The sequence below is a fragment of the Dermacentor andersoni genome, chromosome 4 (assembly GCF_023375885.2).
Source record: "Dermacentor andersoni chromosome 4, qqDerAnde1_hic_scaffold, whole genome shotgun sequence".
In the NCBI taxonomy this organism is placed as follows: Eukaryota; Metazoa; Arthropoda; class Arachnida; order Ixodida; family Ixodidae; genus Dermacentor; species Dermacentor andersoni.
The window spans coordinates 21,903,560-21,918,002 of NC_092817.1; the positions used below are offsets into that span (position 1 = coordinate 21,903,560).

General features: G+C 45.5%; 1 protein-coding gene and 1 pseudogene across 4 annotated transcripts in view; one reads left to right on the plus strand and one right to left on the minus strand.

The window, feature by feature from the left end:
* Positions 1–1,207: 1,207 nt before the first annotated feature.
* LOC126536016 (uncharacterized) overlaps positions 1,208–14,443 on the minus strand; it is an 83,033-nt gene continuing 69,797 nt past the window's right edge. For 2 of the 4 annotated variants that reach the window (XM_055073483.2, XM_055073484.2), the window contains exons 10-15: positions 13,542–13,664; positions 12,437–12,496; positions 12,086–12,151; positions 6,262–6,360; positions 5,818–5,866; positions 1,208–1,869 (exon numbers count right to left, since the gene is read on the minus strand). In XM_055073483.2, coding sequence (XP_054929458.1) covers positions 1,722–1,869; positions 5,818–5,866; positions 6,262–6,360; positions 12,086–12,151; positions 12,437–12,496; positions 13,542–13,664 — 545 coding nt within the window. In that variant the 3' untranslated portion in view covers positions 1,208–1,721. Of the gene's footprint in view, positions 1,870–5,817; positions 5,867–6,086; positions 6,167–6,261; positions 6,361–12,085; positions 12,152–12,436; positions 12,497–13,541; positions 13,665–14,443 lie in introns of those variants that run through there. The other 2 variants (XM_055073485.2, XM_055073486.2) reach the window with 2 other exon arrangements.
* On the plus strand, positions 11,149–11,311 carry LOC126536073 (U2 spliceosomal RNA; annotated as a pseudogene).

The window sequence follows — 14,443 nt, forward strand, 5'->3', positions numbered from 1 at the left end:
CTCTCTTGCAAATGCTGTGGAAGTTGATTTCTATCTTGATTGGCGCTGCTCTTAGCTTGTTTATAACCGCCGCTCGCGAGGTATTCTCGCTCTCAGCGGCAACGCGCTTTCGCGGTTTCGGTTCCGCCGCAACGGAGGCGCGTGAAACGTGATTTTTATCTTTGTCGGCACGCTATCGCGGGGGCGGCGGAAGTTGATTTCTATCTTGATTGGCACGGCTCTTAGCTCGTTTATCACCGCCGCTCATGAGGTATTCTCGCTCTCTGCGGCTGCGCGGAGACTCGTGTTTCAAGGAGTACCACACTCTAAAATACTATTGAACATATTGCAGTTCTGAGTGATGCCGACACCAAAATACTGTTCCCTAATTTTTTTTACTATTTATTCCCGACTTTATACATCTCGTACATTCAATATCCGCAATAAAATAATTTGACCACCCGGGAAAGTTTTCTTCAAAATAATTCGACCCTCAAAGGGTTAAAAATGAAAGGCGCGTCGGAAGCGAATTGAACCGAACGCATACTATTCGCAATAGCCTACATTAACTCAGGCAATATTGTGTTCCCCATGACTCTCTAGTTAATTAAGTTTAATTCCCCAACTTTTTAATTGTTGGCTGAGGACCGCTAGTATGATACGCAGATTTGTAGAGCACCTTCATAAACCACCGATGGAGTCCTTTCCTTTACGATACGCCTCACGTAGTTCTTTTTTCCGGGTAGCAAAGAAAGCCCGCGAAATATGAAAGAAAGCCACGTGACGGAGCGCTTACGCAGTGGCATCGTGCTGCTCTCAAGCGTGCGTTCGGTGAACAAGGTCGGCTCCCGTCGGATGTCGGCGAAAATGCATGCTTCTGGCCGATCGCTGCCGATGAGATAAAGAACGCCCTGCCGCTTCCTTGTCGCCAGTCAGGATGCAGCCGACCTTGTTCACCGAACGCACGCTTGAGAGCAGCACAATACCACTGCGCAAACGCTCCGTCACGTGGCTTTCTTTCATATTTCGCGGGCTTTCTTTGCTACCCGGAAAAAAGGACTACGTGAGACGTATCGTAAAGGAAACGACTCAATCGATGGTTTATGAAGGTGCTCTACAAATCTGCGTATCATACTAGGGGTCCTCAGCCAATAATTAAAAAGTTGGGTAATTAAACTTAATGAATTAGTGAATTATGGGGAAAAGATGTCTGAGCTACTATAGGCTATTGCGAATAGTATGCGTTCGGTTTAATTCGCTTCCAACGCGCCTTTCATTGTTAAATTCTTGACTCAAGTTATCTGGGACACCTTGTACATATGTATGTGTACAAGATGTAAAAACAACAAATGAAACGGACTGTTATGGTACAAAAAACCGATACTTGAAAACTACTAAGCGCATGCTAAGGAAAAAAAAAGAATGACACAAAGGAAAAAAAATATTTAAAGGAATGACCAAGTCGCAATAACTTTAGTTCCTTGTTCTGTAGAGTTCCAAAAGTTATTGGAGATTTCTGGAATTCATTCTTGTAATTTTTTACTTGGTAGCTTGAGCAATCTTATTATGGCACTTTCTTCGTTGTCATCAGTGGGGAAAAAAGAATGGCGCACACGGCCGGTAGCACGACATTTGTGTTGTGCCGTAGGACAACACGGCCGCCAAGCGGCGAAAAGTTCGCGATTCCTAATGACCGTCACGCTCCACCACAGTCCAAACCACTCAAAAATTCCCCAGCTTTGTCACGGCAAGGCGAGGACGCCATCCAAGTCACTCAGTAGATCTGCGGAGACGTCAAGTTCGTCAGACGCTGCGATACCGTCGTCATCAGCGAGAAAGTTGTCCAGGCGTCTGACGACGTCGACGACGTCTAACTCAGTGTCAGGAGTGCTGCAACGAAAAACAACAGAATGATGAGCGGAAGCTCGGACTGAAACACTACAACGATTCTATTCCAATTCTATTCCTTTCAACGGACACTCAATGGCCAGGAACGGCTCCTTGTGTGCGCTAATCAAAGGATCCGGCCAGTTCGCGCTGTTGGTGAAGACAAAAGAACAATGACGAAAATAACCGTTCAATTGCAACGGCCTAGATTACATGTTGTAATGAAATGTTTTACAAAGCCCCAATAACGAACGACGTAATAAAACACACACAACACCTGGACAAGCACATTAATTTTTCACTTGTCCAGGTGTCGCGTGCGTATAGTTGTAGTTAGGTAGCACATTTCACACAAACGTGTACAACCAACGAGCCCCAACCTTTTCGATTCCAGCCGACATTACACCTACGGCCTCCTTGACAATATTCTTTCGGTACACGCATGATGTAACATGACATAATCTAGGAATGCTGACACTTACACAGGAAGGCACACTATAAAAAAAAAAAAATCGCGCAAAGCACGTTCAGCATCATGCCTTGTGACTAAGAGATTTGTTAGCAGCGGACACAGGCGAACGGGCAGCAATTACAAGCGTTCGGCGAAGGACAGCGACCACGAGTTCATGCCGAAGGCGATGCTTCTGAGGCGCAGGCTACTCCTCGTTACACTTGAAATATGGGCGATCGGAATGTGTGCGTGACGTCAAGAGTGAACTCACGCAGGCCGTGTGCCATGTAGAAGACCCCAAGTGTGGATCGCTGAACTGTGTGCTGTAATGAATGTTGACGACGACCGTCCTTCTAGCTACAGACACCTTTTTAAAGCGCAAGCCTTCTTTGCCTCTTCTCCCGACTTTTCGGGCGCTGCTGTAATGGTCGTGCCGCGCGTGCCACTGGGTTTCTTGTGGCACCACCAGATGGAGCTCGCCTCCGCGCATCCAGGAAGAACATTGATTCACAATGGAGGAAAAGAACTAGGAAGCTTGCCAGCGAGTATGCGACCTGTATGGTGAGCAACACAGCAACAAAGAACGTCAAGCGGAAAGTCAGAGAGGCTGAAATAATCTCATGTGCGGTGGCAATGGAAAAGAAACCTGCCATGAGTAACTACTTAAGAGGAAAAAACTAAATCAGCAAAGAAACAATTTATGATAACTCAAAGGGAAGCTCATTACTTTTCGAAGCGAGATTAGGATACCTTGGAACACGCACTTATAAAGCGAGATATAAGAAGGAAGAAGAAGCATGTGCTTGCTGCGGTAAAGCTAGGGAAACGACGGAGTATGTTGTATTAGAATGTGAAGATATGTGCCCAGCGGTCGATTTAGGAATCACTGGCTTCCTTGAAGCCCTTGGGTTCAGCGAGAGCAAGGGGAAAGTAAACATGTCCGCAATAGAGATTAGTAAGAGGCGATTGGAAGATTGGTGGAAGAAAAGATAGGGAAACGACAAACAACGGAGGCGTACAAAAACAAAGTTCACAATAGAGGTTCAGAAACTTTGGTTATGGAAATTCATCTTTTTTTTTTTAACATAGGTAGGACTTTAGGCAATAAAATAACAAGAGCTTGGTGGCGCAACCCACCGCCCCGTTCCAAAGGGGACGCTCATAACATCCATCCATCCATCCATCCCGACCGGCCTCGCCGCGGGCCGGGATGCGTTATTTGTGCGTATGACACGTGCTGCGCTTGCTTTCCTATGCGACAGTAATGCAGGTGCCGGGCTGTGGAGGTCGCGAGCTGGGCCGTGATAGCGTAAACATTACCATTACAATCGTTCATAGCCTGAAGAGAGCGCTTGGAGCTGGTGTCTCGACAGCGTGCTGGTCACGTATCCAGAAGGAGCACGCAAACACGCGCCAGCAAAATGGCTCCAAAGCGTGCACTCAGCGTCGAGGACGCCCAAGCCCGAAAGAAGCGTCGCGCGGAACAGGAGCGTCTTCGCTACGTAGCGAAACGTTGTGCAGACCGCGAATGTATCTATACAATGCATACGTACAATTTCATAATAATTAAATGAATTACGTACAGCCCCATAATTGAATTAAAGTTTAACAATTCTGCCGCGATGCGATGTGCCGTGTGAGGCAACGATAATGCTCAACCCTATCAGACATTATAAACAATGAGGCACGACAACGCCTCAAGCAAACACGTCTCCCTGTGTGTTCTGTGAACTACGCAGACAAACAGCAGTGGTGCACGTAAGGTAACGTGTAACATCAACTCACCAACCTTGTATTGGACTAAACGCTGAAGAATTTACACGTTCGCCGCCAATATCACCGCTAATTATCGTCAATCAAAGCAAACAGCATACAAAGCTTCGCTTACATCGATTCCCACAGTGCGTGGAATCTGCCGATTTTTGTAACACGATAGGAAAAAACCATGACTCAATGATTTTCTACAGATATACCTTTCCTCTTTCTTTTTTTTCCTTTAAAAAACCGCGCTGGGCTCTGGTTCGCAATGAGTAGAAGCCACACGCGCAACGGGAGCTAAGCACGTTCGAGCAGCTCCGAGCGCTATCAACGCCTCCTAGTCAGCCGGTCTGTGCACTCTACTTTGTAACGTCATGCTACTTGGACCGAAATTTCCATTGCCAAGTCCAGCATGACGAAAGCGGTGACGTGGAAATCACTGCGGATCACCCGGGAGCATCCCCATTAGATTCTATGGCAGTCGGGCGAGGTAGCATGAGGTCACGAATCGAAGTGCACCGGTCTTGCGCTATCTAGGAGGCGTCGGCGCTATACATAGCTTACATGACACGGCTCACTTACAGCTTCCCGTAGTGACAGAAATATAAAAAGAAAAAGAAAAGAGAGCGCTTACGCTTTGCAGCGCACAGCCCCTTGACACACAATATACAGCCACTTCTTTCTTTTTTTTCAGGAATCTCATCGTAGACCATACGTATGAATGTGTGCGCAAATGTTAGGCAATATAACGACATTGGTAAAATTAAAGTTATTACAACGCAGAAGCGTTCTGCTGCTCTACTGTTTACTAATGCCAACAAATGGATGCGCTAGTGAACAAGAATTATTAGGAAGGAGCGAATCCGTTCCGTCCACGCTCACTTCATCGTGTTCCCTTTTTGACGTTACGGTGACGCATATGGAAGGCTTTGAGGACACACAAGACAACGGAGCAAACTTTAAGTAGTTGCACACGCACTGCCAACCATACGTCACAATGCACTCAACTTAAAGATGTGGTGTAGGTAGCGAGTCGCAAGAAAGCAAGAAAAAAGTACTTCAGTTAGCACAGACCTGTGCCTTTGTTAACAGTACAGAAAACAAGACAAACTGACTATCCTCGTTCAAACAACACGTATTGCGCCACAGAAAGTTTACGCTATACAGAAAGTGTTACAGGAGGAAAAATGATACACATGTCTAAGCGATCGCTTCACTCTCCAATACCACAAAACAAAAGAAAGAAAGGAAGAGAGAGAGAAGAAAGAAAGAAATAACAGAGCACACTGTCCCTGGCCGCCAATGTACAGTCCGTGACAAACACCAACAACACAATGGACAATGAATTCCCATCGCATTTGCAGTTCTCCACGTATTACGATTTTGCCAGCTTACGAGTTTTAAGCCAGGAAACAAACAAGCGCGAGCGAGGCTTGACTTAGTATCTGTTCTTGAAGTTCGAAACTTTTATTTTTACCATAATTATTATACAAGAAATATGAGCAGTTTCTGGGACCTAACAATGTCCTTACAATGACCCAAACCAATTTATAACCAAAAGCACATAAAACAGCAATAATATCAATCGCTATAGGAACATAATTTGCAACATAAAATATGATCAACGAGTTATGACATTAGGTACATTCTAAACAAGTTTTAACAATATTGGCATTTAATATTACCTCTTAGATTACTCGAACACAGGGTTCCTATGAAATGCAAATTATACCGTGGCTTACCTCGAACTGACGGCGGTCTCCTGCTCCAGGACTGCATGCTTCTTCGTCACTGCGACATGGCGAAATAAAATTAGTGTTTCGCAATTAAAGTGACACATACTTTTTTTTCAGTAAGTACAAGGTTTGCAGACACTCGTGTAAAACGTCTGCCTACTGTTCATTGACAAGTTGTATCTGCATCTCACTTGTTATGATTTTATACTTTCGTTCAACCATCGTCTATACAAAGATTTATTGCACGCCACAACGTAACACAGAGAGATGCCTACCGTTGTCTACCGCTACTGGCGGGCCGCCAATCGGTAACAAGGCGCGGAGCATTTTACTACTCGTCCTACGCTTGTTAGCGCTAAAAAAAGAAAAGAAGAAGTTGCTGTTTTTGAAACAGTCCACTAATTGCGACCGGCGCAAAGTACACTTCATTCAAACCTGGATCCACCCTACCTGATAGCGTTGCCCTGCGCGGTCGCGTAGAGTGGTTGCCGATGGTGACCGTCCGCCTCGTTTCCACGAAGTCTGGCCGCTTGGCACGAGTGGCAGCCACTGAATACAGATAAAACGAGGTGGTTAAGTAGATGTAATCTATAGGCGCTTCATTCGCGAATGACGATGAAGCAGCTGAATGGCGGAGGACATGACACAAACTGTCATCTGACGATTACCAAGTATACCTGCGTACTTTAGCTGTTGTCCCTTATTTGCACTGTTTCTTCGACGTGATAAGTCACTAACTAGCTCACATGTTCAACCTCATGTTCCCGGATATGCTTGCTGTCTTTCCTAAGTAGTTTATCTTTTTACATCTCCCATTTATAAATGCAGGGTAGCAAATCACATTTACCGTTCTGGTTAACATTCCCTGCCTTTCCCTTTTCTTCTGTCTCTCTCTGTACTAAGTATCGACACGTTGCTCCTCCCCGTCGCAGCCAGAGTCGCCCGCCATGTTTTTCCTAACTCGCCACGCACAGAGCCGCGCAGTACACAACTTCGGTCTTCGGGTCATCCACGGCCTTTATCGTGATAGATAACGACGAAAACGAAAAGTTGAAAAGTTGGCAACAAAAAGAGAATTATCATGTTTACCCATTATGATTGCTATGTTTCTTGGGTGGGTGCGGGTGTTGTTAAAGGGTAGTCGTGCTGACATACTTATCGGTATGTGTGCTGGGTGCATGGTGTTAGGATCGGCCTGCAGCTATTTCAGCCCGCTGCAGGTGCGTCGATCGATCCGGGGTGGTGGCGCCCTTCAGAGAACCAGCGAGGACAGCGCTAACCAACCATGAACTTACTTCAGAAAACTGCGGACAACCGGCAGCCACGCGGCAAGCGTCAGCTCAGGGGAGTTCTCGAGGGGAGGTAATTGGCGGAACCTCCCCATGCGCTTTTCGAGACACCAGACAATGGACCACGGCGAAGGCCACTGTGCGAGGTCCGCTCTGGAATTTAGAGGCGCCGGCTGGGGTAGGGCGTGACCACCTGGCTACGGGGACGCAGGACAATGGACACCACGACGACTGCGCTGCAAAAGTCGTCTGCCCGGGGACGGGGCACTGAAACCTATGTGTGCGTGTTTGTGTTTGTAAAACGTCCCGCAGAGAGGCGGCCTGTTTACGATGACGTCGAACGTTCTGCCTCACCTAGGGATCTAGGGAACACGAAGTGTTTAAAAACGGCGGTTTGTCGGCTGCTAGGTGTGCTCGTCGTCGTGCTGTGTGCACGTCAATGTACTCGTGAGCTGTGTGCTCGTTTGCTGTATGCTTCGTCTTGCGGGCTCCATTTGGGAGTCACGTTAGACTGTGTAAATGTATCCCATGTTCAAATGTAAATAATTTAAATAAATCCTGCTCGCCTAGTCCTGTCACCCCAAGTTCCTCCGATCGTCCTACAAGCCCGACTCCAAATCTTACAATGGGTGCTATTTTTGCTGAAGAGTTCTTCCGCATTTTGAGTGAAGCGTGTAACCGATTTCCAAACTGTCCTTTATTAATATTTGGTGACTTTAATTACCCGCATATTAACTGGGCAACGCTATCTGTCGCGGCGAACGAATGAGACTCTAACTCATTTCTTCAGTCATGTTCAGATTTCGAATTATCTCAACTTATCATGCAACCGACCCGCCGCACTTGCTCCCGTATTCTCCATCTCATCCTCACTAATGTTCCTGATATTTGCAGTAACATTAGTCATTCAGATGGTTTCTCCGATCACGACGTCATCACTGGTAACATAGTTTGTGCACCTATCAGTAGAAAATCATCACTAAGAAAATCAAATGTTATAACAGAGCTAACTTTGATGGGATAAACGCCGAAATATCTATTCTTGCAGATCAGTTTCGTTATGACTACCTGTCCCGTACAGTTGACGATAACTGGACCGCGTTAAAAAATGTGTTTACTGACCTCATTACTAAGTATATACCAATCATAACAATTAGGGTAACAGTTCTACACCGTGGTATAACCAAAAACTGCGGCGCCTAAACAACAACAAAAAAGAAGCGGTTGTACAGGCAAGTCGGCAACTGCAATCTTTCATCATCGTGGCTTAAATACAAGCAGTGCGACAGGGAATACCAGGCTCTGCTTAAAACCACTCGACGTCACTTTTTCAACCCCGACCTATCATCTATGCTGACCAACAACCCTCGTAAATGTTGGCAAGTAATAAACCCAAGCAATCATCCTGAAGTAACGCTTACTGATCCCACAGGCACCACTATTCAAGGTGTGCACAGGTATTAAACAACACATTCTCGTCTGCATTCACCCGCGAGGACGTCACTTCCTGGCCAAACACAGGTACACTTCCAGCTATCGCCATGCCGCAGATAACTGTTAGCGAGTCCGGTATGATATCATTACTTAATAATCGTAAGGTATCATCTGCATCTGATCACGTTGGATTCAACAAGTTACTCAAAAGTACATCACAAGGGATTTCGGGAATCTTGTGTGCTCTTTTCTTCGCAAACTTTGCCATCGGGCCAAATTCCTAATGATTGGAGGACAGCCAAGGTCACACGAATTTTTAAATCTAGCGTTCGCTCATCACCACTTAACTACCGGCCCATTTCGTTAAGTAGTACCGTCTGTAAACTACTTGAACATGTCATACATTCGCAAATCATAACATATTTAGAAGAACATAACATAATCTTTAAATATCAGCACGGTTTTCGTAAGGGATATTCACGTGATGGGCAGCTAGCTGGATTTACTAATGACTTGCTTTCATGGATTGATGCTGGCAACCAAGTTCTTTGTAGATTTTTCTTCGTAGATTTTTCAAAAGCTTTTGACCGTGTTCCTCACCACAGGCTACTACTGAAACTAAGATATCTTAACATCCACGCAGAATTCATTGCATGGATAAAATATTTCTTGTCATATCGAACTCATTTCACAAATATTAATAACTACAACTCCTCCTTTACTCCAGTTACGTCAAGTGTTCCACACGGGAGCGTGCTTGGTCATTTTCTTTTTCTAGTCTATATTAATGATTTGCCTAACTGCATGTCGTCCTGAGTAACACTGTTCGCCGATGATTGTGTTATCTACCATAAAATTTCTACTGACACTGATCATGAAGCACTGCAATCAGACCTAAACGTCCTGAATACGTGGTGTTCAGACTTGCAAATGACCCTAAATTGTACTAGAACTAAATGCATGTGATTTGCACGATCCTCGTCTCGCACTGCAAAGTCATACTCTCTTGATAATAATACTGTTGAGCTTACTACCCCGCATAAATACCTAGCAGTCAATTTTCAATCTGATGTAACATGGCATCATCACATCAGCATCACTCTTGCATCTGCTGACCGCACGTTCGGGTTAATCAAATACAGAGTAAGGCAAGCGTCTTCCCACTTACAAAAACTCGCGTACACTTCATTAATCATACCTAAAATTAAATATTCATGTGCCACCTGGGATTCGAACCAGGACTACATCGTACGCGACCCTGAATGCATGGAAAGCCGTGCTGCTCGTTTTATCTTTTCAGATTATTCCCCGTACTCTGTTACATATTAAAAAAAAAAAAACGTGCCGAGTTGGATCCCCTATCGTTACAACGGAAACGCGCACCTATCACTCTTTCATAAACTTTATCACCACGAGCGTTTGCATGATGACTTCTTTCAGTCACCCACTGTCATTTTCCCTCGCTGAGGTCACCGTTTCAAAGTCAAACGCCCGGTGCGTCACTCAGCTCCTTACGCGCAATCATTTATACTCAGAACGATACCTCACTGGAATAACCTACCATCAGACATTGCTACTGAAGCTCACCCCGACAAATTTCAACAAATGCTGCGTTCGTATATGAGAACGTGAAGTCTCCGTGCAATGTGAAAATTTACTTTTCTTTAGTTGTTTTCTATGTTGTATACCTCTGGTACCTTCGCCATGCGTCTGTTATTTTTCCAATTATTCTCTTTTGAGTGCCTTTGATGTATTCTGAATTCTAGGTGCTTCAATTTTCTCATTTCTTTTAATGATGTGCTAATTTGGTTTTATATGAACCTTGATTTTACTACACAGAGTCGTGTTTGCGTATATTGTCGCGTTTGTTGCGTTTTTCTAACAAATTGTTATAACAGTATATTCGCATGCCCCCCCCCCCCCCCCCCTGCTCTATATATTATACCTTCTTCCAGAGGGTTCTTATGGATACCTTTAATAAATAAATAAACCGGAACATCAGCGTTGTACTGCACATGAGACCAAGGACGGTTACTTAAGCTAGCGGTGGCCAGCGAACTGCGCGATTCGCGTCAGATCTCCGGCATCATTTTAGACAGTCTTAGTGTGAAATATATTTTTAGCCTAACCGCGCGCTTCGTCATCAGCAGCATCGGACTACGTTAGAAAGAACTTGGCGGACGGAAACAGCTGCCAGCCGGAATTCCAGCGCCGACGAAGCGGACGCGTCGACGGCATTTCAAATACTTCCGCTACTTAACTTTCTTTAAAAAATTCGTGGGGCCGCAACATTCATAGGGGGCCGGATTACCAGCGAAGCTGTTAAAGCTGCATACATGAGCTGCATACATTAAATTATACATTTTTGTAATGCGGCACCACACTACGCCGACACAAGCGCCGCCGCGATCACCGCACCTCCCGTGCATCTGCCGCAACCGCTGCTGCAGCCACGCCGGCTCCTTAGACGCGCGTGACGTCATAACCACGGAACCGCAGGTCACGTGTACAGGCGCCGTCGCCACACTCTTTCTCCCTCTAATCATTCGTCAAACAGGATTTAAAACAAACAAAGCGCATGAAGGCCAAGTTGCTACACTAAATGCACTTTCTAATATATATGTGGTGTTTCTCTTACAACACCGAATTTATGTGGTTCTTTTTGCACCCAAGATATAAAACTTATTTGTGGAATTTGGCGGAGTGTTGGAAGCCTGCTTCGCCACCGCCGCGAATCGGCCCGGTATCGCACTATCTCCGGGATCGGTCCACGCATTCCTGTCCACGCGCCGTGATGCGGCCGTAAGCTGGCCATGTACCCCCCTAGAAACGCATGCACGGTATTGCATTATTTCCGGGATAGGCGCACACATTCTTGTCGCCCACACGGACGTAAGACATGCATTTGTCAACTCCCCCCCCACCCCCCCACCCTGTGGGAGCGCATGCAGGGGATGCATACAGGGGCTAGGGGGCAAACAGCTTTGCTGTAAAGAAGAAAAAAAGGTATATAGGGAGACTTTGCCTTACCCTGGTGCACTAAAAGTCGAGTTCAACTAAATTTTGGACAGTGTAAAAATCCTAGTTTTGGTAGCACAGATATACAGCAACCCCCGTACAAAATTTTACGTTTGAAATAGCAGCGGATTCGTAAAGACAAGCTAGCAAGATGTGACCTTTTTGATACCGAAACTAAAAAAAAAAAAGACGCCGCCATTACTGCTCGCCGGAAACGACACAGAAAGCAGGCCATGGTTTGGCATTTGTGTCATATCCGCTAGCCACTTTACTAGCCACTAGATGCATGCGCCATCTGCTAAGGTGCTTTTCTGAAGGCTGTCGACAAGAAAGCTCCGCAGCTCAGCCAAGGTTGCTTCAGTACAGTATCTGCTATACACGTTTATAACCAACCTAACCAAAGTGCAGTTTCGTCGCAGTTGGCCCTTAATAAGAACCACTCACTTCTATCGCCCTCGTACGTTTGTGTATTACGATGTGTACTATAGCAAGATTGACATGCTGCTTTTTTGTATGAGCATAAACAAACTAACCTGACTTCGCCGCCTCGGATTTCACTCGCTTCCTTTCCATGCGGTCGACGTCGTCCGCTGAATGAGCTAAAGAGACGAAGGATGAATCGAAATTTCATTTTCACAATACAGAAGCGTCACGATGGTGCACTTAAGGCTGTTTCAGTGCTGAGACAAGAGAGAAAAAAAATAGATGTAGTCGCAATGCGGTATTTAAAGGGTTCACTTCATATGATTGCGATTTTAAGTTGGAACCTCAATCATGTGAAATGAGCCTTACACAGACCTGCCGGACAGGATGTACATAAAAAAAAAGCAATGAAAAGAAAGAAAGACGAGCGCTATCATAGCGAACTGCCAATTTGTACTCACAATTTTCTTGCTTTCTTTTTTTGGCGAGCTTCTGTCGCAGGTCCACGACTTCGTCAGCAGCTAGGAGAACAAAAATTGAGACACCCTCAGCGGAGGTTTATGTGAGTACTTCAGACAAGAAGTACGATGTCGCACATGCACCTTTTCTTAATTTACCCTCTTTAAATCGTGCTGTGTTTTGACGGTGTCAGTTAATAAGGAAACGAAGAAGGATGCTCCTCATGGTATTTCCTTCATTTCAGCGACGAAACAATGAAAATTACTGATTTTATACGCAAGTCTGGTGCGTATAGACTTCAAGAAAATTGCATCACTAACCTACACATGGACTTTTCCTTAACTCTATAAAATAATTAAGATTTCTCTAGACGAAAGTCTTTAGTGAGTTCTTGTGGCCTGTTATCTTGTTCTTTCTTTCCCCTTTAATTCCCGTCTTCGTATCTTTAACTTCTGTTTATGTGCCCTCCTTCTCAAAAAGTAGGCAGGCGCTGTGCCCCTCTCGATGGCAGTTTCGAGCCTGCTGCCTCCCTATTTCTCTTTCGGTCTATTGTATGTGTGTGTTCACATAAAATAACAATAATAATTCCCCATTCATACTTGGGCACGCAATGCACAGTCACCTTCAATATGAGCTGCAACACCGGTATCCTTTGTCGAAGGTGCTCCAAGACTGCGCGGCGGCTCTGACATAAGAAATGTTTGTTTAATAAAGATGAGTAATTATGACTGTGTTCAGTTCTGCTGATTTTGGAATGCCAGCGCAGCCGTGCAGTCTTCGAAAGTTCGAGCCCCTCAAATCACGCTCACCTGTGTTGGGGCTCATTATGAACGCGACTTCACGCAGTGAGCAAACACACAACACACGGGCAACCGTCTTAGTTATATCTCGTTAGAGTTTGATAGGGGGCGAAATGCGAAAACACCCGTGTACTTAGATTTACGTGAACGTTAAAGAACCCCAGGTGGTCCAAATTTCCGGAGTCCCCTAATAAGGCGTGCCTCATAATCAAATCGTGGTTTTGGCACGTAAAACCACATATATTAATATTTTTTAGCATTGGAGGATGACACGTGATACTTTTCCTCAACTTCTCCTTCTCCTCACCATTTAACTTGTTCTCCGACTCCAAGGCGGCGCCAGTGTAGACTTCCGCCACACCCAGGATGCGCTTGAGCAGCCTTTCCTCTTGTATTCGCTCCGAATCAACTGCCATCGACACGTTCAGCTCTGAAATTGATAGCGGCGACATGCAAAGCAAATAAATAAAACAGCCAAGCTAGCGTATGATGCCAAGGCACAGCGCATCCAAACAAAAGTAATGACACGTCAGTCCAATGTTCTTTTCTTTTTACATTTATCAATTTAGCTCATTCACTTTGGCCTGTTTTCTTTACTTTCTGCTCACCGAAGTTTACAATGAATTGGGTGGTAACTGCGCGAGTTAGCAAGCATATGCGTGGTGTCGGTCTCTGCACTAAAATAACTAGCACAAACGACTATGTTGTGTAGCTAGTCCCGACTTCGTTTGCACGCCACTCTGTCGTACTTTAGAGAATACGTCTGTAGTTGAAAGCTCAGTGGCAACCGTAGTTTGCCACACATTAACTTTGTGGCTGGCTGTAGAGCGAGAATTTCCTCGAGGTACATCATTTGTCAAATTACGGGGGACACAAGGCGTACCGTTGGTTCAAAATAATCCGTGTCTTGCACGTAACGGTGCTGTTGGACTGCCCGGTGGACACTTCTGACGCTTTGGGAGACGAGCTTTCACTATCCTGAGTACCAGATAGTTAGGAATGCAACGACAGCCACAATTCACGGAGCCCGAAGTTGTATTCGGTCGCAACGAGTGCGGTCTTTCACGATCCATTTGCGCAATTCTGCGTGAACACGCAGACTTAAATGGTTCGTCGTCTCAGTTCGTGACGTGTGACGGGATTCCGTTTATGCCGAGGCCTCTGAGTCTACAGGCACTGAGCCCAATCGCGAAGGCAGTGCCTGTGCGC